This window comes from Cetorhinus maximus, chromosome 7, assembly GCF_964194155.1.
Source record: "Cetorhinus maximus chromosome 7, sCetMax3.hap1.1, whole genome shotgun sequence".
Taxonomy (NCBI): domain Eukaryota; kingdom Metazoa; phylum Chordata; class Chondrichthyes; order Lamniformes; family Cetorhinidae; genus Cetorhinus; species Cetorhinus maximus.
Genome location: NC_135885.1, coordinates 8471724 through 8499291, shown reverse-complemented (window position 1 = coordinate 8499291; position 27568 = coordinate 8471724). Strand labels below are relative to the sequence as shown.

At 45.2% G+C, this 27568-nt stretch overlaps 1 protein-coding gene across 1 annotated transcript in view; it reads right to left on the bottom strand.

The window, feature by feature from the left end:
* Window positions 1-27568, bottom strand: part of myo7aa (myosin VIIAa) — a 198058-nt gene that overhangs the window by 7346 nt on the left and 163144 nt on the right. The window contains exons 35-46 of the mRNA XM_078545043.1: window positions 26654-26844; window positions 24165-24289; window positions 23873-24030; window positions 17395-17548; window positions 16790-16945; window positions 15718-15823; window positions 13867-13980; window positions 10850-10937; window positions 9696-9802; window positions 6299-6484; window positions 5485-5601; window positions 3897-3980 (exon numbers count right to left, since the gene is read on the bottom strand). Of these exons, the coding sequence (XP_078401169.1) occupies window positions 3897-3980; window positions 5485-5601; window positions 6299-6484; window positions 9696-9802; window positions 10850-10937; window positions 13867-13980; window positions 15718-15823; window positions 16790-16945; window positions 17395-17548; window positions 23873-24030; window positions 24165-24289; window positions 26654-26844 (1586 nt within the window). The remainder of the gene's footprint in view (window positions 1-3896; window positions 3981-5484; window positions 5602-6298; window positions 6485-9695; window positions 9803-10849; window positions 10938-13866; window positions 13981-15717; window positions 15824-16789; window positions 16946-17394; window positions 17549-23872; window positions 24031-24164; window positions 24290-26653; window positions 26845-27568) is intronic.

Sequence of the window (27568 nt, the reverse complement as noted above, 5' to 3'; positions counted from 1 at the left end):
CCCTATCACCGAGAAGGATAAGAGCAGCAATATTATGTGAACATCATCGCTTCCAAGAACATCATCCTGACATGAGATATATGGCCAGTTCTTCCCAGCAATATCCTACATTTCTCTACTTAACATTATAATGTTGAATTATTAGGGTCTACAGCATGGAAACAGGCCATAGTTTTAGGCTAAGGGGTGGTAGATTTAAATCAGAGATGAGGAGGAATTACTTTTCTCAAAGGGTCATGAATCTGTGGAATTCACTACCTCAGAGTGCAGTGGATGCCGGGACGCTGAATAAATTTAAGGAGGAGATAGACAGATTTTTAATTAGTAACAGGTTGAAAGGTTATGGGGAGAGGGCGGGAAATTGGAGTTGAGGCTGAAATGAGATCAGCCATGATCGTAATGAATGGCGGGGCAGGCTCGAGGGGCTGAATTACCTACTCCTGATCCTAGTTCTTATGTTCTTATCTGGCCCAACTGGTTGATGCTCCACACAAGCCTCCTCCCATCCTGCTTCACCTAACCTCATCAACACATCCTTCTACTCCTTTCTCATGTGTCTATCTAGCTTCCCCTTAAATGCACCTATACTATTTGCCACAACTATTCCTTGTGGTAGCGAATTCCAATTTGTCCTGGTTGCCTTATTGGATTTATTAATGACCAGTTTATATTTCCAACTCGTAGTTTTGGTTTCCCTCTACAATGAGAAACATCTCCTCTATACTTAGCCACTCAGACTGCTTTCATAAAAAGGCTTCTATCGACATTTTGGTATGAGCATATTATTAACAGTCTAAAAATTAAAGCTATTCTAATGAAGCTATAACTGGTCTCAGTATTTACTTGCATTGGAGGCAGTACAGCAAAGGTTCACTAGGTTCATTCCAGGGGCGAGAGGGTTGTCCTATGATGAGAGGCTGGGTAAAGTAGGTCCATATTCTCTGTATTTTAGAAGGCTAAGAGGTGATCTTAATGAAACCTACAAGATTCTGAAGGGGCTTGATGGGGTAAGACACTGACAATCACACAGAATCACAGAAACACAGTGCAGAAGAGGCCCTTTGGCCCATCGAGTTTGCACTGACACGTGAGAAACACCTGACCTACCTACTTAATCCCATTTACCAGCACTTGGCCCATAGCCTTGAATGTTATGACATGCCAAGTGCTCATCCAGGTACTTTTTAAAGGATGTGAGGCAACCCGCCTTCACCACCCTCCCAGGCAGCGCATTCCAGACCATCACCACCCTCTGGGTAAAAAAGTTTTTCCTCACATCCCCCCTAAACCTCCTGCCCCTCACCTTGAACTTATGCCCCCTTGTGACTGACCCTTCAACTAAGGGGAACAGCTGCTCCCTATCCACCCTGTTCATGCCCCTCATAATCTTGTACACCTCGATCAGGTCACCCCTCAGTCTTCTCTGCTCCAACGAAAACAACCCAAGTCTATCCAACCTCTCTTCATAACTTAAGTGGTTCATCCCAGGCAACATCCTGGTGAATCTCCTCTGCACCCCATCCAGTGCAATCGCATCCTTCCTATAACGTGCCAACCAGAACTGCACACAGTACTCCAGCTGTGGCCTCACCAAGGTTCTATACAACTCCAACATGACCTCCCTACTTTTGTAATCTATACCTTGATTGATAAAGGCAAGTGTCCCATATGCCTTTTTCACCACCCCACTAACATGCCCCTCCGCCTTCAGAGATCTATAAACACACACGCCAAAGGGCCCTTTGTTCCTCAGAACTTCCTAGTGCCATGCCGTTCATTGAGTACTTCCTGGTCAAATTACTCCTTCCAAGTTGTTTCTGTTGGCTGGGGAACCTAGAATTTGGCGACACAGTCTCAGGATAAGTGGTGGGGGCGATAATTTCGGACTGAGACGAGAAGAAATCTCTTCACCTAAAAGGCTGTGAATCTTTGGAATTCTCTACCCCAGAGGGTTGCAGCTGCTCCATCGTTGAATACATTTAAGGCTGCGATAGACAGGTTTTCAGTCTCTTGGGGAATCAAGGGATATGGGGAGTGGGCAGGAAAGTGGAGATGAAGCCCAAGATAAGCTATGATCGTATTGAATGGCAGAGCAGGCTTGACAGGCCGCATGGTTACTCCTGCTCCTATTTATGATGTCTTTTTTGTTTACTTTCAAGCATTAAGATGCTTAGATAGACACTAGTAACAATTTTGTAAAAATCTTAATAACCCTTCACAACAAACTATCCATTTTAGTGGCATTTGGAATATCAGCAGCTCAAGGCTGTGTTAGAGTTTATAAAAATTTGAAGAGGATTTTTTTTTAGGCTCTGCTCTGCAAGTTGGAAATCAAGGCATATGCCATACTTTCTGGGTTTTTTTAAGGCTCTAGATGTAAATTTATTCCTAATGTTACTGTGCCCCCGTTCTATTGTGTGGGGTAACAACGTTCTTCATCTTTGCCTGTTGCTTTGAAAGGTGCAGTTGTTTTGTAGGTGAGTTGCTGATCTGCAGGAAGACTTTGCACAGCAACGTTTCCCTCACCAAACCACTTGGTGGCGTACTGGTAAAGTCAGTCGGCTAGTAATCTAGAGGCCCAGGCTAATACTCTGGAGACATGGGGAAGAGTTTTCTGGTCGGTGAGCAGGGTCGGGGCCCGCTCGCCAACAGGTAAAATGACGCGCGGTGATGTCGGGTGTGCGTCCCGACGTCACCGCGCGTCATTTAGATTGCCAGTTCGGTGGGTGCACAGCCGACTCAGCTGCGCGCCCGCCAAACTGTCAAAGGCCTATTAAGGCCATTAAGAAAGTAATTAAAACTGTTAAGAAACCTTAAGGTTGGCGGGGGGGGCAGGCGAAGAGCCCAGGCGGCCTTCGCATTTTTCATGAAACCTCATCCACGGGCGGGATGAGGTTTCACGAAGGGTTTATTAATTAAATAAAAACTTTTTTTGTAAAAAATTAACGAACATGTCCCAGTTCATGTGACAGTTCCACATGAGGGGACAAGTCCTTAAATTGTTTTTTTTTTAAACCTTTCTTCAATGTTTCATAAGTGAAAGTAATCTCCCCGAGGCACCTCTGTGCCTCAGGGAGATTTCTGTGCTCTTTCGCGTGCACGCATGCAGGTCCCAACTCAGGGAATCCCCTACTGCCCACACAGGGAGTACTCAGCCCTTCCAGGCACGGGTCACGATGGGCGGGCCTTAATTGGCCCGCCCACGCAAAATGGCGGTGCAGCCCCGATCGGGGGTGCCGATCGAGTTCGCACCCACCCCCGTGCAAACCCCCCTCCGAGGGGGGGGACATTTCTGCCCATGGATTCAAATCCCACCACGGCAGCTGGTGGAGTTTGTTCAATTAATAAGTCTGGAATTAAAAAGCTAGTAACAATGACCATGGCATCGAAAAACCCCATCTGGCTCACTAAGAAATGGAGCTCTGGAGAAGAGTCACACGGGCTCGAAACGTTAACTCTGTTTCTCTCTCCACAGACACTGACGGACCTGCTGAGATTTTCCAGCATTTTCTGTTTTTATTTCAGATTTCCAGAGTCTGGAGTGTTTTGCTTTATTTAAGGAAATCTGCCATCCTCACCTGGTCTGACCTACATGCGACTCCGGACCCACAGCAATGTGGTTGAAATGGCCTAGCAAGCCACTCAGGGCAATTAGGGGCGGGCAATAAATGCTGGTCTTGCCAGCAATGCCCACGTCCCATGAAAAGAATGAAAAACAATACCCCAAGAGAGGACAGCAAGCATAATATGAGCACACACAGCAATCATATCTGTTGTTCTTTAGACTGTTCTGTGGAAGTGTTACATAACTCTGAGGACCACCAGCCCCTTCACGAGGCCAGGCCTCAGGCGGGAGAGAAGGACAGTGAAGAGGAGAAAAGAAAAATGAAAGTTACCTTTGTCTTTGGATCGATCAGACTCACTCCGTGTTTGTTGATCACAATCAGGAGGATCTCTGGGTAGTTTGGCTCAGTGGTTTGCTGTAAAGATACAATAGCAGTCAAAAACACTGGAACAAGGAAAGAAAGCGAGTGTGAGCAATAAAGACGTGCAAACGAGCAAGCAGAAAAGGGGAAAGAAAAGCATTTAGCTTGTGTCGCACACTCAGGCATCTCAAAGTGCTTCAGAGTTGGTGAATTATTTCTTAAGTTTCATTATGTGGTCTTGCTTAAGAGCTTCTCTCTGAGTAATGTGTTATGGCACAGCTGATGGTAAATGCTGAGCTGCTCAAATCCCAAAGGGAAACTTGAAACCACTGCCACGACTGTTTTGCAATTTGTATAAATTTCAAGACGCCTGCCTTGAATTCAGTAGTAATGAGACCACTGAGCATTATAGGTTTCTTACACAGCAAAATTAAACCTTTATTAATAGGAGAAATGATTTTAGGTACACACATGGATCTACAAATTACTATGATAACTTCTAAATCCCCCAGTTAATCTAACTCCCAGTTACACTTTTGTTAAAGCCACAGACAGAGAAACACAATACCTTGTACAATCCAACTCAAAGTGAGTTTTCTTAACTTCAATTCTTTGTAGACAGCAGCTTGGGGCATAGATACTGGAGGCTTTTTCACACTTGTTTTGGATCTTAGAATGCCTTCCTTACACACAACCTTTGCTCCTTTATACATATTTTCCCCTTGCATGCAAATTCCCATTGTTTCACTACGTCTTTGGACTTTACCTTTCTAATAATAAAAAAACGCAGTAGCAATTTTACCAGTAACCTTTGGGAAAAATAAACACACCGTTTCTTAACTTCTCCTGGCCGGGTGTAATATTTCACTCCCTCTTTCGAATTCAATCTAGCCTGGTTTATTTAAAAATGCAAATGTTCCCTTGACACCTATGTTTACCTACTTAACATTTCAAACCTAGCTTATCTTTCGATACTTCAGACCAGCTGCCTTTAATTCAATTAAGTCACACACACATGCCCATAGACACAGGCCCCACTATTACTCTACTTTACAATAAATTCCAATAACATTATGACAATTATTATATCTTCTTGACAAATACACCAAGAGCAACGGCGGTGAAGAACTCAGCGTTCTCCCATTTGGAAAGCTCTCGATTTCAAAATGTGGGAAGTGACCAATGGGAAGCCAGGCACTTCACTAGATAAAAAAGATAAAACATCCTACAAGGGGACCAATGGCGTCATTAAACTTGATCAGTTTTCCTGCCGAAAATGGAGCAGTCTGACTTTCAAACACTGCTGTGTCCCACATCTGGCAATTCCTACAGCTGGGAAAGCATGAATGAAGGCCAAAAGACATCTGGAACAAATCCATTAAGATCACAGGCAGATGAAGATTCTGTAGTGTAAATGCAGAACGTGAATATTGGGAGAGGTCATCAGCTCAAGTTAATGGCTCCAATTTTTTTTATTCTTTATGTGGTTACACGTCCCAAGGGCTGGCCTTGCTGAGAAGGAAATAGAAATACAGAAAGAAAAATAAATGTTCCTTACCTTGACCTCAAAAAAAGCTGATCCAAATGTAGGCCATTTGTAGATAATCTTCAGAAACGATAGCTTAGCTTCTTCCCTCGATTTTCCTGCCTGCTTGTTGTAAAAAGCTACAATGGACTTTTTTTTTTAAAAAAAAGAACAAGATTAGACATGTTACATTCAGATCTCAAGGCAACAGCATCAATGATTGAAGTTACATGACAATGATTTGGATTAAGGAGGCCCTTTGGCCTGTTTGATCCACCAAGCCTTGCAAATATCCAATAAAGCTCTTCACACCTACCCAGACCAACAGCTTTGACTAAACTCAAGTACTTGACTCAACATTTGTCCAGAAGGCAGTACCTGTTGACAATATGAAACTCCCTCTGTACTAAATGAAGTTCCAGTCACAATAATGCAGGACCGAAACACACAACTTTCTGACCATCATGTCTTGCATCTGAGTCAAAAGTTTGTGGGTTCAACGCCAACTCCAGGGACTTGAGCACAAAATCTAGGCTAGCCCTCCCAGTGCAGTAAGGGAGTGCTGCACTGTCAGGCAAATCTGTAACATTCTCGTGGACGCATTATTGCTTCACTAATGTTCTTTAGCAAATGAAACCCATCATCCTTACTCATCCTAGCCATTTGTGGCTACAATCCCACACAAGTGTAGATGACTCCTACAAAGTCCCCTGAAGTCACCAAGCAAGCCCTACTCAGTTGTATCAAACAGAATGCAGCCACCACTACCTCGAGGGCAACCGTGGAATGAGTGACTCCCATATTCTCAGAATGGGAATTTAAAAAAAAATGGAGTTAGATGTCTTACCCGCTTCCAGTCATCGGGCGAGACGTGTCGGATTAAATCCTGTGGCACCAGTTCCTTCAGCATTTTGGGGATGTTTGGGAACTGGGACTTATCATCTTCGAACTTCACCCTATAAATGAGCGCAGCCATCTGCAGCACCTCGTCGCGAGAGCACTTGTGGTAACCGCGCAGGTATTTCGGTAGCTCCTGTGACAAGGAAGAGAAGTGCACATTTCAGGCTCCAGTGGTATACCAATGCAGCAGTGCATGGCTGATCTGGTTGTCATTCAACTCCAATTCCCTGGGCAAGATTTTCCCCCCATTGGCGGGGTGGGGGGGGGGGGGGGAAGTTGAAGTGCTGGCGTGTGGAGGAGTGCCTCCGATCGGCGCCCCTGATTGGGGGTGCGCCGCCATTTTACGTGCTATGCACTCCCTGTGCGGGCTGGGTGGAATCCCTAAACCCGAGAGTGCGCTCTTTCGCACGTATGCATGAAAGACACTGTCACATGAGTTGGGACATGTCCATAACTTTTTTAAAAACTTTAATTAAATTTTGTAAAACCTACATGAAACCTCATCCCATCCGTGGATGAGGTTTCATGCTTTTTCTAATGCCCGCCAGGGCTCCCGGCCTGCCCGCCAACCTTAAGGTTGGACGGGCAGGTCCATTAATTAGTTTAATGACTCTGTCAATGGCCTCAATTGGCCATTGACAGGTCGGTGGGCGCACAGCTGGTTTTGCTGAGCCCCCGCCTACCTGAAAATTTAAATGGGGCGCAATGATGTCGGGAGTTCCGCCCGATGTCATCCCGCATCATTTTACGCGTTGGCGAGCGGGCCCCGCCCCCGACAGGAAAATCCTGCCCCCTGTCTGTACCCCCACCCCCACCATAACGCTTGTCTATCAAAAATCTAACCAACCCAGCCTTGAATATATTTAACGACCCAGCTTCCACTGCTTTCTGGGGAAGAGAATTCCACAAACTAACAATTCTCAGGGGAAAACTTCTCCTCGTCTCCATCATAAAAGGGAGACCTCTTATTCTTAGACTATATCCCCTGGCTCTCGGCTCCCCATGGAAGAAGCACGAGAGACTGTTCTTCAGCCTGCACATCTGGAGGAAGGTTCAATTGTGGCTTTCAAAAGGGAATTGAACTTGAAGGGAAAACATTTATAGGGCTATGGGGAAAGTGCAGGGGACTGGGGACTAGCAGAACTGCTCTTGCAGAGAGCTAGCATGAACCAGATGGGCTGCATGGCCCCCTTTTGCACTGTAACAATTCTATGAATCCTTCCATTAATTCACCCTATTCTCTTCAAGTACAAAGTTATGAGAACAGCCACCTTAAAAAGGCAACGGCCTGGTGCCAACACTTCACTTGTGCAGATCTACAGACCACCGGCATGAAATGGAGGAAAAAGAGTTTGCAAAACCCCTCCATCCAAGGAGATGTTCATTTGGTGACTCTCCTAGAGGTGGGCATGAGATTGGAAACTCAGCACACGCTCACTAGGTTGGACCTTCACACTACGACACGAGCCAATTTAAATCTCAGTGGACTGGCATACCCAATAAATCAGACAAGAGCAACACTAGAGAGCAATGATACAATTTGACATGAAGGCAAAAACCTGCTCCCGGACGTGTAGACAATGTTTCTTTATAACTAACTGTAGATTTTTCTCAGGACCTTTCATCCCCCATTATAACAGATCAATATTATTTTCAATATGCTTTTGAAGCAAATGTTTCAGTGATACCAAACAGCAGATCAGAACCACGCCAAGCTGTCAGGTTATATCAACCGTCTGTCCAATGTGGATACGTCCTGTGCTACTCACTTGCTCAGTCAGCCGTCTGTTGAATACCTCAAACAGCTAGCACTGGATAGAGCTCAGCTAACAGCAAACAACTGGCTCGGTCAATCGGGTGCTCGCCTCTGAATCACAAGGTTCCAGGTTCAAGTCCTACTCCAGGGCTTGAGCACTGAAATCAAGACTGACACTCCGGTGTGGTACTGAGGGAGCACTGCAGTGTCAGAGGTGTCATCTAGAACCATAGAACACTACAGCACAGAAAACAGGCCATTTGGCCCTTCTAGTCTGTGCCGAAATATTATTCCGCTAGTCCCATTGACCTGCACCTAGTCTATAACCCTCCAGACCTCTCCCCATCCATGTATCTATCTAATTTATTCTTAAAACTTAAGAGTGAGCCCGCATTTACCACGTCAGATGGTAGCTCGTTCCACACTCTCACCACTCTCTGAGTGAAGAAGTTCCCCCTAAACCTTTCCCCTTTCACCCTAAAGCCATCTTCCGGATGAAATGCTAAACCGAGACCCACCTCTTGGGTGGGTGTAAAAGATCCCATCGTGCTATGTTGAAGAGGAGCAAGGGAGTGATCCCTGGTGTCCTGGCCAATATTTGTTCCTCAATCAACATCATTGAAACAGATTGTCTTATTATTATATTGGATAGAGGATTGGTTAACTGACAGGAGGCAAAGAGTGGACTTAAATTAGGCATTTTCAAGTAAGCTGGCGGTGACTAGTGGAGTGCCGTAAGGATCAGTGCTGGGGCCTCAGCTATTTTCAATCTATTTTAATGACTTGGATACATAACTCTGTCTCTTCATCCAAGTTTTCTGATGATACAAAGTTAGGTGGAAAGGTAAGTTGTGGAGAGGACACCGCTGTTCAGAGAATCTAAAACATGGGAGCACTGTTTCAGGATAAGGGGCTGATCATTTAGGGCTGAGAAGAGAAATTACTTCACTCAAAAGGTTGTGACTCTTTGGAATTCTCTACCCCAGAGGGTTATGGATGCTCCATCCTTGAATACATTTAAGGTTGGGATAGACAGAGATTTGGTTTCAGGGAATCAAGGGATATGGGGAGCAGGCGGGAAAATGGAGTTGAAGCCATGATTGTATTGAATGGCGGAGCAGGTTTGATGGGCCGTGTGGTCTACTCCTCCTTTCTTATATTCTTATGGGATCTTTCTGAGCGCAACTTGGCTGCAGCATTTCCTGAAGTGACTACCTTTCAGAAGTACTTCATAGGTGCTTTGAGATGTCTGGTGGTTGTGAAAGGTACTATATAAACACAAGTCTCTTTTATCATTGCTTTCCAGCATTGAATCCAGGGTTTAATTGCTACTGGAACCATTTGTTGATGCACTGTAAACTTGCCAGAGTAAATGATTACAGGGAATAGAACAGCAAACACACTGATCCTAACATTCACCCAATGGGGCCTGGAGTTGAAGCTACAAACACCAAGCCCCAATTCTAATGTTTGGGAGTGAGGGATTGGCCAATTTACTCTATCATCCAATATCTGCTTTGGTTCAGGATTTTATGGAATGCCTTAGCCTTGTCCTCAAACTTAAATTCTTCTGCTGACACCACTGCACCTGATAATAATGAAAGATGGAGTCTGCCATCTGGTCCTTTCCAGGAACAGTATGTGTCCATAGTTTCTTCATGAAGAACACCTGGTAGGTGAGAGAAGGCACTATACCTAGAAAAACAAGTTCAAAAGCTTACTTTTTGTTAGCTTCCATATTCTTTTACAAACTGACTGAACTAATGATCCTAAAATAAATCTTCGAATATGAAAACAGCTCTCGGGGATGGCGAAACGCGCTAAGCAGATATTAGAATCAGGCTTCATTTTAGAATCAGGCCTTCTGTGCCAGTCCCAGTGCTGTTCCAAGGAAATCTGAGCTCCAGCACGATTTAGTAGGCATCTGTGTCTCTTCACACAAGCGCAGATTTCAATCCAGCTGTGTCAGCCGTGGGTAGCACTCGCCCCTCAGAACCAGGAAGACTGCAGGTTCAAATCCCACTCCAGAGACTTGAGCACATGATCTGAGCTGATCTGACACTTCAGTGCGGTACTGAGGGAGTGCCGCACTGTTGGGGGTGCCGTCTTTTAGGAGGAGGTCTTGTTTGTTCTCTCAAGTGGGGCCCAAAGGGTCCCATTGCACTCTTTTGAGGAGGAGTTCCAATCAATCATTATCCCTCAACCAAAACAGAAATGATCGGGTCATTATCACATTCCCGTTTTTGGGACCTTGCTAGGCACAAACGGCCTATTTTACTTTGGAGGTGAAGTCGCTGTGGTAAAGTGCTTTTGGGCGTCTGCAGGGGTCAGGAAAGGCTCAGTACCAATCCAAGCTTGCTTGCTTTCTTTCTTTTTGGCATTTGCAGTGTTGTGCTTGACCCATGGCTCAACTTGACAAGTCCATTCTGCCATTGGCATGGAGCCTCATCTACATATCGGGAAATCCCGCCTCTGGGTGACTTTCCAACCACTGACTTTAATGGCCAGATAACCATAAGGAGCCTAGTATGCCTGGCCAGCAAGGAAACCGCCTCTGCCCTTTCCCCCATCTCCCAGTACGCCTGCCGTCCCTCACCTTCAATGATCAATTTGCACCGAGAGAAACAACGCTCAAAACTCCACATGAAAAAATTATGAGTGAGAGAAGTACACACAGCCAGGAGAGGCTTTACAAGCTAAAGCAAGACAGGTTAAATAGCCAAGTTCTGTTCAGTTCTTTACCGTCTTTCACTGGCCGGGCTTTCTTGATCCAGTCAGTGAGGTGCCTCACAAAGTCAAAGAAGAAATCTCCTTCTGGAACACTGATCACCTGACAACCAAAACGATCACCGTTAGTGGCCATTTCCTCACGCGGAGCCCGAGCACTTGAATCCAAGCCTCACGTGGCGCGAACCAACAACAAAATCCGGGACAGCCAACGAAGGCAGTCGGACCTGGAGCCAAAGCCAAGGCTTTGGCAATGGGGGTGGGTGAGGGCTGGGTTCAGGATGACCCTGTGTTTTGTTTACTGTGACATGGCAGCAAAGGAACCACCATTTTAAGCCCAAGTACCCAAGGCTAAGCTGAACCTCGGGGGCGATTTTCCCAATCTCGCATTGTAACTTCAGTGCGAGATTAGCACACAACCAATGCTCCCTTCTGAGCTGCGCAGTGACGTAGCAACCCACATAGTTTGCGCACAAGTTGACTCACATGAGCAGCTGCGCGAAAGGACATAAAGGGGCCACGTACTTAAGCAAATGGCCTACGTACTCCATAAAAACAGGGTACTTTGCAGATAACCCTGATAAAAAAAAAATGTGGTTTTCCTCATTCAAATCATTGAAGGTGGCAGGGCAGGTTGAGTGTGTGGTTAATAAAGCATATCACATCCTAGGCTTTATTAATAGGGGTAAGAGCCAGGAGGTTATGTTGAACTTGTATAAGACACTAAGTTCAGGGTCAGCTGGAGAATTGGATCCAATTCTGGGCACCACACTTTAGGAAGGATGTCAAGGCATTGGAGAGCGAATGCAGAAAAGATTCACGCGAATGGTTGCAGGGATGAGGGACTTTGGTTATGAGGAAAAATTGGACAAGTTAGGGCTGGCTGTCCATGGAGAAGAGAAAACAGAGGAGAGATCTGATAGAGGTGTTCAAAATCATGAGGGGACTGGACAGAGTAGGTAGGGAGAAACTGTTCCCATTCATGAAAGGATCGGGAATGAGAGGGCACTGATTTAAAGTAATCAGTAAAAGCAGCAAAATGATACGCAAAAGAACTCTTTCACGCAACAAGTCTGGAATGCACTGCCTGAGTATGGCTGGAGGCAGCTGGTGCAGACACAATGGGCTGAATGGCCTCCTTCTGCACTGTAACAATTGTGTTATTGCCCCTCTGATTTATTATAATCTCCCACCGAAGCTGCTGTGGGGGAGGGCTGGCCGGGGAGGAGGGGGGGGGTGGTGGTGGTTGGCTGGGGAGGGAGGGGTTAGCTGGGTGGTGGTGGAGGGGGAGCACATGGAGAACCCTCATGAATTTGCTATCTCCAGAATTTTTCACTAAGATAGAGGCCAGGTCATTCAGGAGAGAAAAGTTAGAAAACACATCTCCACACAAGGGATGATAAAGTGTGAATTCTCTTCCACAATAAACAGAAGATCAATGAATACTTCTGAAGGCCGAGAGAGTGAAGTAACTCGGAGTGGCAGGAGGAGGGGGGTGGAAGACGTTCTTGCCGCCCTTGGAGGGACTATTGTGGACTGTACGTGCAGCTGAGTGCCAAGCCCCTGAAATACAAGTGACCTTTTATAAATTAATAATTTTAAATCTGAGCGTGATCGTCTTTTGCTAGACAAGGTTTATAAAAAGATAAGCAGTCAGAACAGATGGATGAACCTGAGAAAGGCCAGGCATGCCTGGGACAGGCAGAATGGTCTACTCCCGTTCCCATGTTCCTGCTACTTTACAGATGTGTTTACAGCTTGCTCTGGGGGGGGCCAGAGTGTAGCACACGGTCCCGCCATCAGACACAGCTTGGCACCAGGTACAGTTGGGGTTAGGGTTAGGGTTAGGGTCCGAAGAGGGAGCAGCAGCGAAATAAATGCTAAGGAATAAAAAAGGTCAGAGTACGAGCTCAAAGATTGCATGGAACATTGTCTCCGTGCATCCATTTGTACAAAATTTGAGATTAATGTGGAGGAGCAGATTTGAACACCTGGCATTATCGGTCAGCCTGGCTAGTTCTGACATGAATTCGGGGGGCTAAATGGCCCCATTCTGTGTAATGACTTAAATGACCAACACTTCCCTCTTGCTTCAAGTTAAAGGTCTTAAAATTTCTCTCTTCAACCATGCCTTTGACCCCATATTAAACCCTTCCCACCTCCTCCTGGTCATCATTGTGGTGTCCTTCTGTTAAAGCAGTGTTCTACTAATGGAGGGTCTCCAATATAAATACATGGGACCCCCATTTTAGGCTAGTTGGCAGGTCTCACGCCAACTAGATTTGGCCCTACTGTAGTGCTTTATATTCCCGGTGAAGGATCCCTACCCCATGTGGAATGTCCACGCCCTCAGGTCTAGCTACAGGAGCAGGTCAGAGGCTGGGAATTCTGCAGCAACTAACTCACCCCCTGACTCCCCAGGGCCTGCCCACCATCTCCAAGGTATAAGTCAGGAGTGTGATAGGATACCAATGACTTGCCTGGATGAGTGCAGCTCTAACAAAGAAGCTCACACCATCCAGGACAAAACAGACCACTTGACTGGCACCCCATCTACCACCTTAAATATTCACTCCCTCCACCACCGACGCACAGTGGCAGCAGTGTGTGTACCATCTACAAGATGCACTGCAGCAACTCACCAAGTCTCCTTTGACAGCACCTTCCAAACCCATGACCTTTACCACCTAGAAGGAGAAGGGCAGCAGATCCATGGGAATACCAAGTCCCTCTCCAAGCCATTCACCACCCTGACTTGGAACTATTCCTTCACTGTCGCTGGCTCGAAGCCCTGGAACTCCCTCCCTAACAGCACCATGGGTGTACCTACAGCACATGGGCTGCAGCGGTTCAAGAAGGCAGCTCACCACCACCTTCTCAAGGGTAGGCAATAAATGCTGGTATAGCCATTGACACCCACATCCCACGAATGAGAAAAAATACTCTCAGATTTGCTTCAAACTTCCAGTGCCTTCAGTTTGGTTTTTAATTCCCACTCTCCCTTTCTCACTGTTGTCTCAGAAGCTGGTTACCTTGTCAGAGATCTTGACAAACAAGCTGAACCCATCGGCAGATTTCAGCAGCAGTCTGGCCGAGATATTCTGGCAGAAATCTTTAGCTTTGGTGCTCGATTCCACTTCAAATGCCTGAGGAAATGTAACAAGCACGCTCAGGGCTCCCGAGTCAAGAGATTTTTTTTTTTGTATTACTTAATTACATAATAATTGCTTCAAATTGACACTCAAGCACTGTGAACAGTTTTGGCCTTCATGTTATTAAAAAGAGGGATACACAGATACTGGGGAAATGCAAAAAAAAGAAACCACAATCAAAAGGAAGATACTAGAAGTTATACTCAGCAAAATGATCACCATGCTGGTGATCTTTCCTCGAGAAAAGGGAAGGCTGATGACCTGATCGAGTGGATAAGGCAAGTGGAAAGGTGTTGTTTCCACTTGTGGAGGAGACTAAATCAAGTATGACAGAAGTCAATAAACCCAATCAGGAATTCAGAAGAAACTTCTTGAAATAAAATGTGGGACTTGTAACCACATGGAGTAGTCGAGGCCAATAGCTTAGGTGCTTATGAGGATGCCAGATAAACACAAGGGAGACAGGAAGAGAAGGATATGCCAATTGGGTTACACAAAGGAGGGTGGGAAGGGGCTGGTGTGGAGGACAAGCTCCAGCGTGGGTCGAATGGATGTTTTCTGAACTCTGACACTGTCAAACTATGTTAATATTTTGAGGTGCATCTCCATCATCATCTGCCTGGAATCGGAGAAATGTCAAGCAATCTGGGACCACTCTTGGGGGCTCACTCAACTAACCAGCCCATACATACCCGATATCTATTGATTATAGATTGGACCTAGAGGTCAGTGAAAGATCCAGGTTTAATCCTTTCCCTCACCATTCTTACTTTACTGCATCATATCAACATGATGGGAAACAGATTGTTTATCTTTCCGGTTCTCCAGCTAATCTGTATCAGAGCAACAAGCTTTCTAAACTAAACAGGATAACAATGGGGTGCCTCAGAGAAGGATGATGGAATGTTTTCGCTAAATGTCTGATCAGGAATATCTGTGCAAAGAGGTCAGTGCCATCACTGATTAATGTATAAAATGTGAATGACAGGTGTAATAAAACTAGGCAGAGGGATCAATTAACCATGGAAGGAGCGGTGTTTAGTTAAATAAACCACCAATAAACTCTTTTTAAAAAGGATCAGAGAACAACCAGATCCTGATGAACTCTCGCCTGTGGGAAGCACCTTTGACAGGGAAATGGAGGTGTATAAAATAAGAACAAAAATAGCTGGAAAAACTCAGCAGGTCTGACAGCATCTGCGGAGAGGAACACAGTTAACGTTTCGAGTCCGTATCAGGTCGATTATTCGGACTCGAAACGTTAACTGTGTTCCTCTCCGCAGATGCTGTCAGACCTGCTGTGTTTTTCCAGCTATTTTTGTTCTTGTTTCAGATTTCCAGCATCCGCAGTATTTTGCTTTTATCTCAGTGTATAAAATAAGAATGGTTTTCAGGAGCACAGGGAAAGAGCGTGACAAAATCCTGACATGAATGGAGCTGGGGAAATGGCATTTTGATGACCCCATGTACTATGGGAAAAAGCTGAAAGGGATGGAGTGAGAGCATGAGAGAGAGAGAGAGAGAGAAACCAGAAGCTACACCTTCATACCTGATAGACTGATCAGATATGAACAAAGTCTGCTGCAAATACTCCCGCCATCTCATGCTAACTCAAAGCGTGCCATTGGTGAACCAGAGAAGGAAGGAGATTGACTAACAGCTCACTCAATGCAGTCTTAAAGTCTACACTGATATTACACTGTTACACAGGGTTTAACACCCTTCACTTACCTCATCTGTGTCATCAGGGAAGTAGACTTTGTGGAATATTTGCGTGGTTTTGTGCTGAATAGCCTCCACTTCTACCAGGTGAGGTGGATACTTTCTGGAGCCGTTCCTGTACATGGCCAACAGAAGGAGAGACGGAGCAACTCTGTAAATCTCATTTATAATATAGGTGCTCATATTTCTATAATGCCTGTCACAACCAGAGGATGCGCTAAACACTTTCCAACCAATGGAGTATTTCTGAAGTGTAGTCACTGTTGTAATGTATGGAAATGCAACAGCAAATTGGTGCACAGCAAGATCCCACAAACAGCAATGAGATAATGGGGAGATTATCCATTTTTAGCCATGTTGATTAAGGGGTAAGCTACTGCTCTTCTGCGTAATAGCCCTGTGGGGTCTTTTACATTTACCTGGTTTCATTAGAGTCACACAAGAAGGTTGCACCCATGGTTAAGCTGGAATCTTTCGGGACCAGTGGTTAATTATCCATCAGGCTGAGTATTAGGGTTTCAGATGGCTGTGGCAAAATGAAAGGGGGATCGGTGGGTGCTCCAAGATCAGTAGATATCTGAAGTTCTTTGACTTATTAGCATTTCATTTCTGCACTATCTGACACTGCATTGGGCAATGGATTCCTCTGGGTAGCTCACGCTTTCTCTTAGCGATTAGGACACGGACTCCACAGGGAGCATTAGGTGTGTCTGCGTATTGGATTGTCCACAGAAGGCAAGAGAAGAGGCGTTACATCCTGTGGCTCCCAGAAGTTTGAAATAATCACACTTTTAGACTCATATGTTTGAGCTTTATTCTTGCAGCTTTCCACATGGCTAGTGGACTTATAGCCTGTTGTTTGGTGCCCTCACCGTAGTTCCATAGTGAGTGAAGGCGGCTTTCGAGACATACAAGTGTGTGTGCGCATAATGAGCCTAACTCTTTTCGAATAACATAACAATAGATGAGGGGAAGGAAGGGAAGAGGAGATTGGAGGGGAATGGAGGACAGGACATACTTTACACATTCCAATACCAAAGAAAAAAGATTCTGGGTCAACAATGGGAAGGTTTATTCTTACCGGAGTGCTTTCTGGAGTCGGTGCATGCAGTCTGGAGCAAGCACGTGGCTTTTCCTCGACTGCAGGAATCTCTGGACGTGGGGCAAGAGGACGTTGCTGGGGGGAAAGAGTCCTGTACACAGCCAGAGCAGCTCCCAGCCTTTCTCCTCACTATACCTAATGGAAAACACAGCGGACCCATCGGTAAGTCATAAGCGGCAAGTGAAATGGGGGCGGTCAGTACCAACTCGTGGCGGGGGAAGGGGTGGCAAGTCAAGACATGCCAGGTGGCAGCTGTCCTGATCACGAGACAACCATCCAAAGGAACCGTGTCCCTTTGAGAGAGGAGATGGAAATTAATACAATCGATGGTTGGAGGAATCACCTTCTGCAGTCCAGCAGCTCGGAGACAAAGGGGATAATTTTTACACCAAAATTTGGGCGGCAATTAAAAAATTTCAAACTCAAAAACTCAACCCACCCAAAGAAGTCTTGTTCTGAGTCAATTAATGTCATTCTCTTAGACTTAATGTGTTTGTAAATAATATATAGACAAATAATAAATGTATAACTCCAGACAGTTCTTATTTCACCAAAAAGCAGCCAATGTTGGTGACTGGACTTACTTCACATGGTTATCGGTGAGCTGTTTAAGGACTTGGCAGTAAATCTCATCCTTCATCAGCTCCCCTTTCAAGGCACCTTCGAATATCTGATCGGTCAGCTCATTCACCGAGCGCATTCTCTTGGAGGGATAGTCGCCCATGTACTTCATAACAGGTGCTGACGAGGAGTCAAGGCAATGATAGAACTTGCATTTATCTAGCGCCTTCCATAACCTCAGGACATCCCAAAACACTACAACCAATCAAGTAACTTTTGAAATGTAGTCACTGCTGTAATGTAGGAGATGCAGCAGCCAAAATTACACACAGCAAGTTCCCACAAACAGAATTGTAACAATGACTAGATAATCAGTTTTAATGATGCTGGTTAAGGGATAAATATTGGCCAGGATACCAGGGAGAACCCTCCTGCTCTTCTTTGAAATAGAGCCATGGGATCTTTTTTGCTATTCGAGGGGGCAGACAGGGTCTTGGTTTAACATTTCATTTGAAAGATGGCACCTCTGACAATGCAGCTCTCCTCAGCACTGTGCTGGGAGTGTCAGCCAACAGCGGGCAACATTTTCCCCCCTGTCAGAGGGGGAGTAAGGGATTGGGCACAGGCGAGCGGCCTTCCAATCAGCACCCCCGGTTGGGGGGTGCGCCGCCATTTTACACCTTAATTGGCCCGCCCAGCATGACATCGGCCAGGAAGCGCTGTGTGCTCCCTATGTGGGCGGGGGGGGGATGTGATTGGGTGATTCCCTCAGTCAGGAGTGTGCGAAAGAGCGCACAGATTTCCCTGAGGCAAAGTACTGCCTCAGGGAGATCGGCTCCGATTGAAAACTTTAAATAAAAGTGATAAAACAATTTCCCTGCCATGTCCCCTCATGTGACACATGAGTTGGGACATGTCCATAACTTTTATTGAAATATTGCATAAAAAGTTTTAAAACCCTCATGAAACCTCATCCCGCCCTTAAGGTTGGGTGGCCAGGTCCATTAATCATCTTAATTAGTTTTTGAATGGCCTTAATAGGCCGTTGAAAGCTCGGCGGGTGCACAGCCAATTCGGCTACATGCCCCCCGAACTGAGAATCTAAGTAACGCGGGGTGACATCAGGACGTACGCCCGACGTATCCCCGCTTCATTTTACGCGTTGGTGAGTGGGCCCCCTCCCCGCTCGCCGACCAGAAGATGCTGCCCAGTGTTTAATTCTATGATGTGGCACTTGAACCCTCCAACCTTCTGACTCAGAGGTGGGAGTATGAGCTATGTGCTATATATATGAGATATGTGCTACTGCAAACAAAAGACTCAACGAGCATCATTGTGAAATTTACTGAGAGGCAGAAAACTGGACTTTGATGGTCCATTAATAAATATTCTGCTTGTAAGTAAATTAATTAGATGACTCAACACTAGTTTTCCATGAATTTGCACGTACACAGTATCTCATCACTGCCTCAGGGGTGACTTGTACCAGTTGCCTCCTCTCTGGCCTCAGCCTAGTACCATCTTCTTCCTTTGTAAAGACAGATGCAAAGTACTTGTTTAATACCTCCGCCATTTCTCCTGCCTCCACATGCAAGTCCCCATTTTTTATTCCTAACTGGCCCTACCTTTACCACCCTTTTATTATTTATATGCTTAAAGACAACCTTGGGATTTCCTTTTATATTGGCTGCCAGTCTCTTTGCATGCTCTCCCCTTGCTTTTCTTGTTAGGTTCTTCACTTCCGCTCTGGGCCTTCTATATTCAGCCTGATTCTCCTTTGTACTTTCTTCCTGACATCTGTCATACACGCACTTCTTCCTTTTCATCACCCCGTCTATCTTTCGTGTCATCCAAGGCACTCTGGATTTATTTGTCCTACCTTTCCCCTTCAAGGGAATATACCTTAACATTGCCCTCAATACTTTTTCTTTGAAGGTAGCCCATTGTTCAGCCACTGTCTTTTCTGCCAACGTTTGATTTCAACTCACTCGACCCAGATGCATTCTCATCCCATCGAAGTTGGCGTTCCCCAATTAATTATGCCTGCTCTGGATTGTATCCTATATTTAGGTAATTGAAGTCCCCCATTATAATTACTCTATAATTCTTGCAACTCTCTGTAATTTGTTTACAGGTTTGCTTCTCTACATCCCTTTCACACAGTGGTCTACATACTACACCAATCAACGTTATTGCACCTTTTTCATTCCTTATCTCTAGCCAGAGATTCTGTCCTTGACCTCTCTGGAACATCCTCTCCCTCCAGTACTATGATGCTTTCTTTAATCAATACTTCCATTGCCCCCCCCTTTTCTTCCTTTCCTGTCTCTCCTAAACACCTTGTACCCAGGAGTATTTAACACCCAGTCCTTCCCTGCTTTGAGCCAGGTATCTGTCACAGCAATAATATTAAAGGGCAGAATTTTACAACCCCTGGGCAGGCGCATGCCCAACCTGACCAGGCATAAAATAGCACACGATGACACCTGACCAGCGTCCCAACATCCCCGCGCGATATTTGTTAGCGGACGTGCGTGAGAGTCGGCAACGCGCCCGCTGACAATTAAGAGGCCTATTAAGGCCATTAATGTATTAATTAAGTCCGGTTTTTCGTTGCCTGTCCAACGTTATGATGTCGGGCAGGCGAATTGGCCAGGGGGCGTCTGGGTTTTTCAGGAAACCTCATCCACGGGTGGGATGAAGTTTTCGATATTAATTTTAAAAAATGTTTTGACAGAATTTTTATAACCTATATGTTCATGTGAGGGAATCCGATGTGTGGACATTTTTTCCTGCATTTCCAAATCTTTATTTCCTGGTTTAAAACTTGTCAGCTCCCTGAGGCTGTTCTCTGCCTTCAGGGAGCTTTCATTGCGCGCTCCCTCCCCGTGCCCGTACGGACTTCAGCGCTCACCCTCCTCCCGCCCCCACCCCGGCAGCACTGAACCTTTCAGCGCGCGCTTCACACTGGCTGGCCGTTAATTGGCCAGCCAGCGTGAAATTGCAGTCGGAGGCCAATTGCGGGCGGGGGCCTGTTTTGCTGCCGCTCCCAGACCCGTCCACCATGCCTGCCCCATGACCTGAAAATCCTGCCCCATAATTTCATTCATCAACCTGAGCTTTGTCAAGGAACAATCATGTTTTTCCTAATATTATTGTAGGAGATTTTAAAGCAGGCTTGTGTGTATATATGTGTGTGTGTGTGTGTGTGTGTGTGTGCGTGTGTCTGTGTGTGGCTAATTTAATTAAACTAGAGATGGTTAGACTGCAAGGTTTAAATTATCAAAGAAATGAGGTGTAAGACAGGCATTTGAAATGGAGATGAGTAAACAAGGGTGAGGTCTCAGCAGAGACAATGTGAATGAAATTTGCATTTTTAAATAAGTAGGAAAGGTGGTTGATTTTCAAAGAGACATGGAAAATGTTTAAAACTGGCAAGATAAATAAGGCAAGGTTATTACATTGATTTTTCCCAAAAGTGCTGGCCATAATGATAACATGAAAGATTTTTATATTCTGGGAAAAGTAACTTCTAAAGGCAAGTTGAAACAATAGGATGTTGCCTGGGCTGGTGAGTTTTAGTTATGAGGAAAGATTGGATAGACTGGGGTTATTTTCCCTGGAGCAGAGGAGGAACATAACTGAGGTGTATAAAATTATGAGGGGCATAGATAGGGTGGACAGGAAGGAGCTTTTCCCCTTGGTGGAGGGATCAATAACCAGGGGGCATAGATTTAAGGTAAGGGGCAGGAGGTTTACAGGGGATGTGAGGAAGAAATTTTTCACCCAGAGGTTGGTGGGGATCTGGAACTCACTGCCTGAAAGAGTGGTAGAGGCAGAAACCCTCATAACATTTAAGAAGTATTTGGATGTGCACTTGCGATGCCATTGCATACAAGGCTATGGGCCTAGTGCTGGAAAATGGGATTAGAATAGTTAGTTACTTGTTTGACCGGCGCAGACTCGATTGGCCGAAGGGCCTTTTCCTGTGCTGTAGACCTTTATGACTCTAGGACTTACAGATAAAAAGGGATAAATATATTTAAAGAAGGATCAAAGGCTGTGTGAGGTGTGACCGTGTGAGATCTTGAAAGGTGACAGTGTGAAACAGACTGTTGGGGAAAAGCCTCGAGCCATCCTGCAGAAGTTTGCTGTTCCAGCAACCAAAGTTGTGTTAAAAGCCTTTGGAAGTCCCTTGTCCAGTGGGTGCTTGTGGTAATATTGCTGGATGACTTTATACATTTGGAATTTATTTGGGCTGTTGCCTTAAATGGGGCGGGGGGTGGGGGGTGGTGTTGATAGTTGGGAATCTGGTTAAGTAGAAATTTGGGGAACTGTTATAACTGTAATCCTGTGTGTTTAAAGTTTGCTCTTCTTTTCTTAAGGGATGTTTTAATTTAATCTTTAAAATCTCTAAAGGTGGTAGTGGATTCATTACTTCTGACTTCAGTGCACAAACCTTCTCGTAATAAATACAAATTGCAAAATTGTCGTGATAGCGGGGCCAAGTTTCCCTTGTGGATTTGGTCAGCCTGGCAAATACCGCCTGCCCTCTCATAACAGCCGTGGTTCACCAATCATATTAACCACACTCCACGTATTCACATACATGCACATTAACCCGGATTTGGGCTTGTTCTTACTTTCCCCCTTACTCTGGCCCCATCTAATGACTTACTACTGCCTACTCTAATTCTATAAAACTCTCCAAGTACTTCAATTACTTTGATACGACTATACTCTGATCTATCCTCCTTATCAGTTAATACTCCACTACTTCCCACTCTCAGTTTTTCTCCTCTCCACTCCATTTCTCCTCAGGTTCCCGTCCCCAGCCAATCTAGTTTAAACCCTCCCAAACAGCATTAGCAAGCCTCCCTACGAGGACATTAGCCCCAGTCCTGTTAAGGTGTACTGAAATGGCAGCCAAACTCTACATTCCTGGATGAAGAATAAGCATTTTGGTGGGAGGCACTCTACACTCACCATCTAGACTCATGGATGAAGGAGGGACACCAGGAAAAGATACTGGGGGAGGGTGACTGGTGCCTGTGGACAGGGAGAAAACACGAACAAAGAATGCACTAAACCGTATTAACTTCCTAACTGTGAAACACCTCTAATCATAGGATCATTCAGCATTGGAAGCCATTAGGCCCTCTATAGCTGTGCCAGCTCATTGAAACAGATATTCAATTATTCCCACCCCCCCCTTACTCTATCCTGGCAGCTCTGCAGCTTTATTTTCATCCTTTAAGTATACACCCAATTCTCCTTCAAAAATTGCTATTGAATCCCTCCCAGGTAATTAAGTCTAGAGGTGTTTGAAATCATGAAGGGTCTCGACAGGGTAGATAGTGAGATACTGTTCCCATTTGTGGGAAGGGTCGAGAACCAGAGGACACCAATATAAGGTGAATGGCAAAAGATCCACTGACTACGTGAGGAAAATCCTTTTTAAGCAGCAAGTGCTTAGGATCTGGAATGCACTGCCTGAGTGTGTGGCAGAGGCAGGTTCAATTGTGGCTTTCAAAAGAGAATTGGATAAGCACCAGAAGAGAAAAGGATTGCAGGGAAGGGGAATTGTGGGGAAGGATCAAGGGAATGGGACCAACTGATCTTGCAGAGAGCCAGCAGAGACTTGATGGGCCAAATGTCCACCTTCTGTGCTGTAACCATTCTATGATTCTATTCTATGGGGCCATATCTAATTGCTGAGTAAAAAACATATCTCATCTCCTTTCTGGCTCTTTAGCCAAGCACATTAAACCTGTGTCCACTGATCACTGACCCATCCACCAGTGGAAACAGTTTCTTCTTATTGATTTACCAAGGCCTTTCATAATTTTGAGCACCTCTATTAAATCTGCCTTTTAGCATCTCTGAGGTGGGAGACAAGGGCAATTACCTTAGATGGCTAGAACATGATGTAGATGGCTGCCAAAGTCATGGGTTCAATCCCCAAACTGGCTGTGGCAGTTCATGGAGACCTGCCTCCTCACCTTGCCCCACGCCTCCTCCCCCCAAATTATATATGATCAATTGCCTCTATCGAATGGAGAGAAATGCCCATGATCCTTCGCGGACTATGGCTAATTATCAAAATTAACCACCTATGCTCTAAGGAAAACAATCCCAACTTCTCAAGTCTCCCCGCTTAACTGAAGTCTCACATTTTGAGAAATGTTCTGGTAAATCTCTTTCACACATACACCAAGGCCTTGACATCCTTCCTGAAGTGTGGTGCCCAGAATTGGATACAATATGAACAAGCTCAGTTGGCCGCTGACCCAACAGGTACATACCCATTTGGTGGGAATGCGGAGTTGAGGTTACAACCAGATCATCTATGATCTTATGAAATGGCAGAGCTGGCCCAAGGGACCTACTCCTGCTCCTAATTTGCACGTTCGTATAATGACTATTTTGTGTTATTGGGTCAGTATTTCTTAAGCAGATCGGCACCGAAGACCCCATTCCTGAGGAGGCATAAAAGGATATCTATGAACACGAGGCAGGATTCTTGAGACAGCTCATCATTGTTCAACAGCTTCTTCAGTAGAGGCTGTTTGATTGGCTCCCGGGTGCAAGACCACATTTTGTCTTTCCCACGATTCTTTGTGATCATCACCCGGCTCAAGGTGTGCTTCGGAGGTGGCCTAGGATTTGAGAAAAAGTCAAGGAAATAAAAAGATTACCAAACTCTTAAAGCACTTAGTTGGAAATGTTTCAAGTATGTCATGAAATCATGTCAACATTTTTCTCTCTCCTCTTGTTGGAGGAGGTGACCTACCTGAAGTAGTCAAACGAGAACTCTTCCAACGTGTAAGGCTTAACCTTCTCCTCCAACTCTGATATGGACAACTGGGATGTCTTGATGGCTTCTTGTCTCTGGCCTGGCGTCATGGTAACCAGGCACTGCAAGACAAGTCAAGAAGTATTTACTTGTTGGGATACTTCTCCTTGGGAGCCAAGTAGGTTTAGGGAAGATTTAAGAGTGATGTTCAAAATTGGTAGAATAAATAAGGAGAAAATGTTTCCACTGGCAGGAGATTCGATAACTAGAAAAAAAAAATTATCACCGGCAAGAGGGAAGATGAAGAAGTGAAATTATTTTTTGGAACACGTTGCTTGAATTCTGCGATGGAAACAGATTCAATCAGAACCTTTAAAAGGGAATTGGATAAATACTTATAAAGGAATAATTTGCCAGCTGTGTGGAGCCAGCAGAATAGTAGGTCTAATTGGATAGATCTTTCAAACAATCAGCAGAGGCTGGATGGGTAGAATGGCCTCCTCCTATGCTGCAAGTTTCTATGAGTCAGATGGCACAAGGCCTTAGCATTAAAACGAGAGAAGGAAGGTTATTAGATCCATTCCTGATTTGTACCCATCATAGCCAGGACAACAATGAAAAAGGATTGTATTTTGTATAGCGCCTTTCATGATAACAGGACTTCCGAAAGCATTTAAATAAATAAATATTTTGAGATGTAGTCATTGAATTGCAATTGGACCCAGCATTTGCAAGCAGGGGTGGTGGAGATAGAAAGGAAGGAGTGGGAATTAGATAGTTATATCTAGAATTCCTATTGCCATGTATTAACTTGCTGGAAAATGGTGCATTCTCCATAGCAACGCACTACCAGAGTCCACTTGCCAACCAATTAGCACTCTCTTTGTGATTATAAATTGTTACCACCTTTACATTTGGTATTCAGGTGAATTGTCCTGATGAGTGCAAGATGAAAAGATTCGACAACTTGTGTTTTTTTTCAGAAATACTCAGGTTCTGTAGTGCCAAACAACTAAATATGGAAACATTAGATGTTAGATGTTGCAACTCAATATCTAAGCTCACCTGTGGAGGAAGTCCAGTTGAGTGAAGAACTGGGAAGGAAGACAGAAGCAAAATGAAGCTTGCACTTTTATAGCATTTTTTCATATTCTTGGGACACGAAGGTTTTCAATGAATTACTTTTCAAGTGAATTTGGGTGAACTTGTCAGCTAATTTCGTGCACAGCAAGATCCCACAAATGATAAGCACATACATGACCAAACCAGTGACCTCCACCACCTAGCAGAACAAGGGCAGTGGACAATTTGGATCAGCACCACCTACAAATTCTCCTCCAAGCCACACAACATCTTGACTTGGAAATATGTAAGGTCAAAATTCTGGAAATTCCCACCCCAACAGCACTGTGGGAATACCGACTCCAGTGGTTCAAGGCAATGGCTTACCACCACCTGCTCAAAGGTAATTTTGGATGGAAAATACATCCATATCTCACGAACAAATAAAAAAAGACATTTTAATGGTGGTGTCGATTATATATCCTGATATTCTGGACACTAAGTCAGGTCTTTGAGAGCCTAGAACATGATCATCAATAGACTATTCAACTGTGGGAGAATTTACAGCCAAGCCCAACCCTCCCTGTTCTCATCCAGTGGAGATGGTGGCATAGTGGTAATGCCACTGAACTAGTAATCCAGAGGCCCAGGCTAATTTGAACATGGGTTTGAACCCTGCTGCAGCTGGTGGAATTTAAATTCAATTAATAAATCCAGAATATAAGGCTAGTCTCAGTAATGGTGACCATGAAACTATCAATTGGCTCACTTGGAAATTGGTTCAATTGGAAATCTGCCATTCTTACCCGGTCTGGCCTACATGTGACTCCAGAGCCACAGCAACGTGGTTGACTCTTAACTGCCCTCTGAAATGGCCTAGCAAGACACTCTGTTCAAGGGCAATTAGAATGGGCAACAAATGCTGGCCTTGCCAGTGGCGCCCATATACTTGGATAGTGATTGACAAAGGGGGTGAGGACTGATTTTCCTCTCCCCTGCCTGCAGGCACTGGAGAATGCACCAGGGACAATAGTTCTCCGGTGCATTCACCATGGCAACACCTCAACTTGCCAACCAATAAGCATCCTTTTCTCATGCAGCATAAACTGTTGCTCCCTTTGAAATTTGGCATTCTTGCATCTGCCCTGATGAGTGCAAGATGAAAAACTTCGACAACATGTCACTCTTTTCAGTAATACTCAATAATCGTTTAATTCAATTGCTGTTTGTAGGATCTTTCTGTATGCAAATTGGCTGCTACATTTGTCTATATAACAGTGGACATACTTCAAAAAGTAATTTATTTGACGTGAAGGACTTTGGGATGGATATCCAGTGGACTCCATTAGGTGCTATATATAAATGCAAGCCCATTCTTTCCTCTATGCCAAAAGCCAACATATTGAAAACGCAAAAGTATTTACCACAATTTCAGCTGGTGGCTTGGTGACTGTAGGTAATACATAGACACAGTCCGTTGGGAAGTCGCCCTTCAGTTTGGTCCTTTCATTCGTTCCGTGGCCCCAGCCAGAGTTCATCACCTGCTCCCCGGTATCATGATCCAGAAGGATCAAGTCTCCTTTCATGAAGCTCAGGAATGTCAAATCATCGCCAACTGCACAAGAAACAGAAGCATCGACATTTCAACCAGCCAGAGTGGGGGTCAATGTGGTGTTATCACCCAACAGGAAGGTTCCTAAGCATCAATGTTACTAACCTCAACATTGAGAAAGGTGAAAGGGGCTGCGGGAATCGATTTGAAGATTGATTGTTTTTATTTGTTAGGCAAGGGATATGGAACCAAGGCAGGCAAACGGGTTAACCTGCTAGAGCAGCCTGGTCTAACTGAAAGGCTCCACAGGTTACGATCATACCTTTCGGTGCCCAGTTTCAAAGTCATTGTTTGGGAAGCGTTGGGCAGGTTTTGAAAGCCCGGGGAGGTGGGAACGGAGTCGGATGAGCCCTGAATTTTCCCATTGTAGGCCGGTGTGCCCACTCGCCAGCATGGCCTGGCTTCAGGGACAGTTTTAAGGAGGTCGGGCTGGGCCAAGATGGCTACCTGCCCGCCAGTGGCGGGGAGCCAATCGAGGCCACTAAGGGGTCGATTAAGCCCCCTCCCCTCATTGGCTGGAATTTTCCAGTCGGAATGTGGTACCCACGTGGCGGCTAAAACATGGTCAGTGAGAAGAGGTGTCCTTCCAGCAGCAGAGTTGGTGGCGGGGGGTGGGAGCAGCAAAAATTGCAGTGGGTGACCCTGTCTGGGGTTTGAACCCAGAAATGATCCTGGCGTTCGGGTCCCGACACCAAAACCAAAATCCTGCCCATTAGACCAGCTGGCC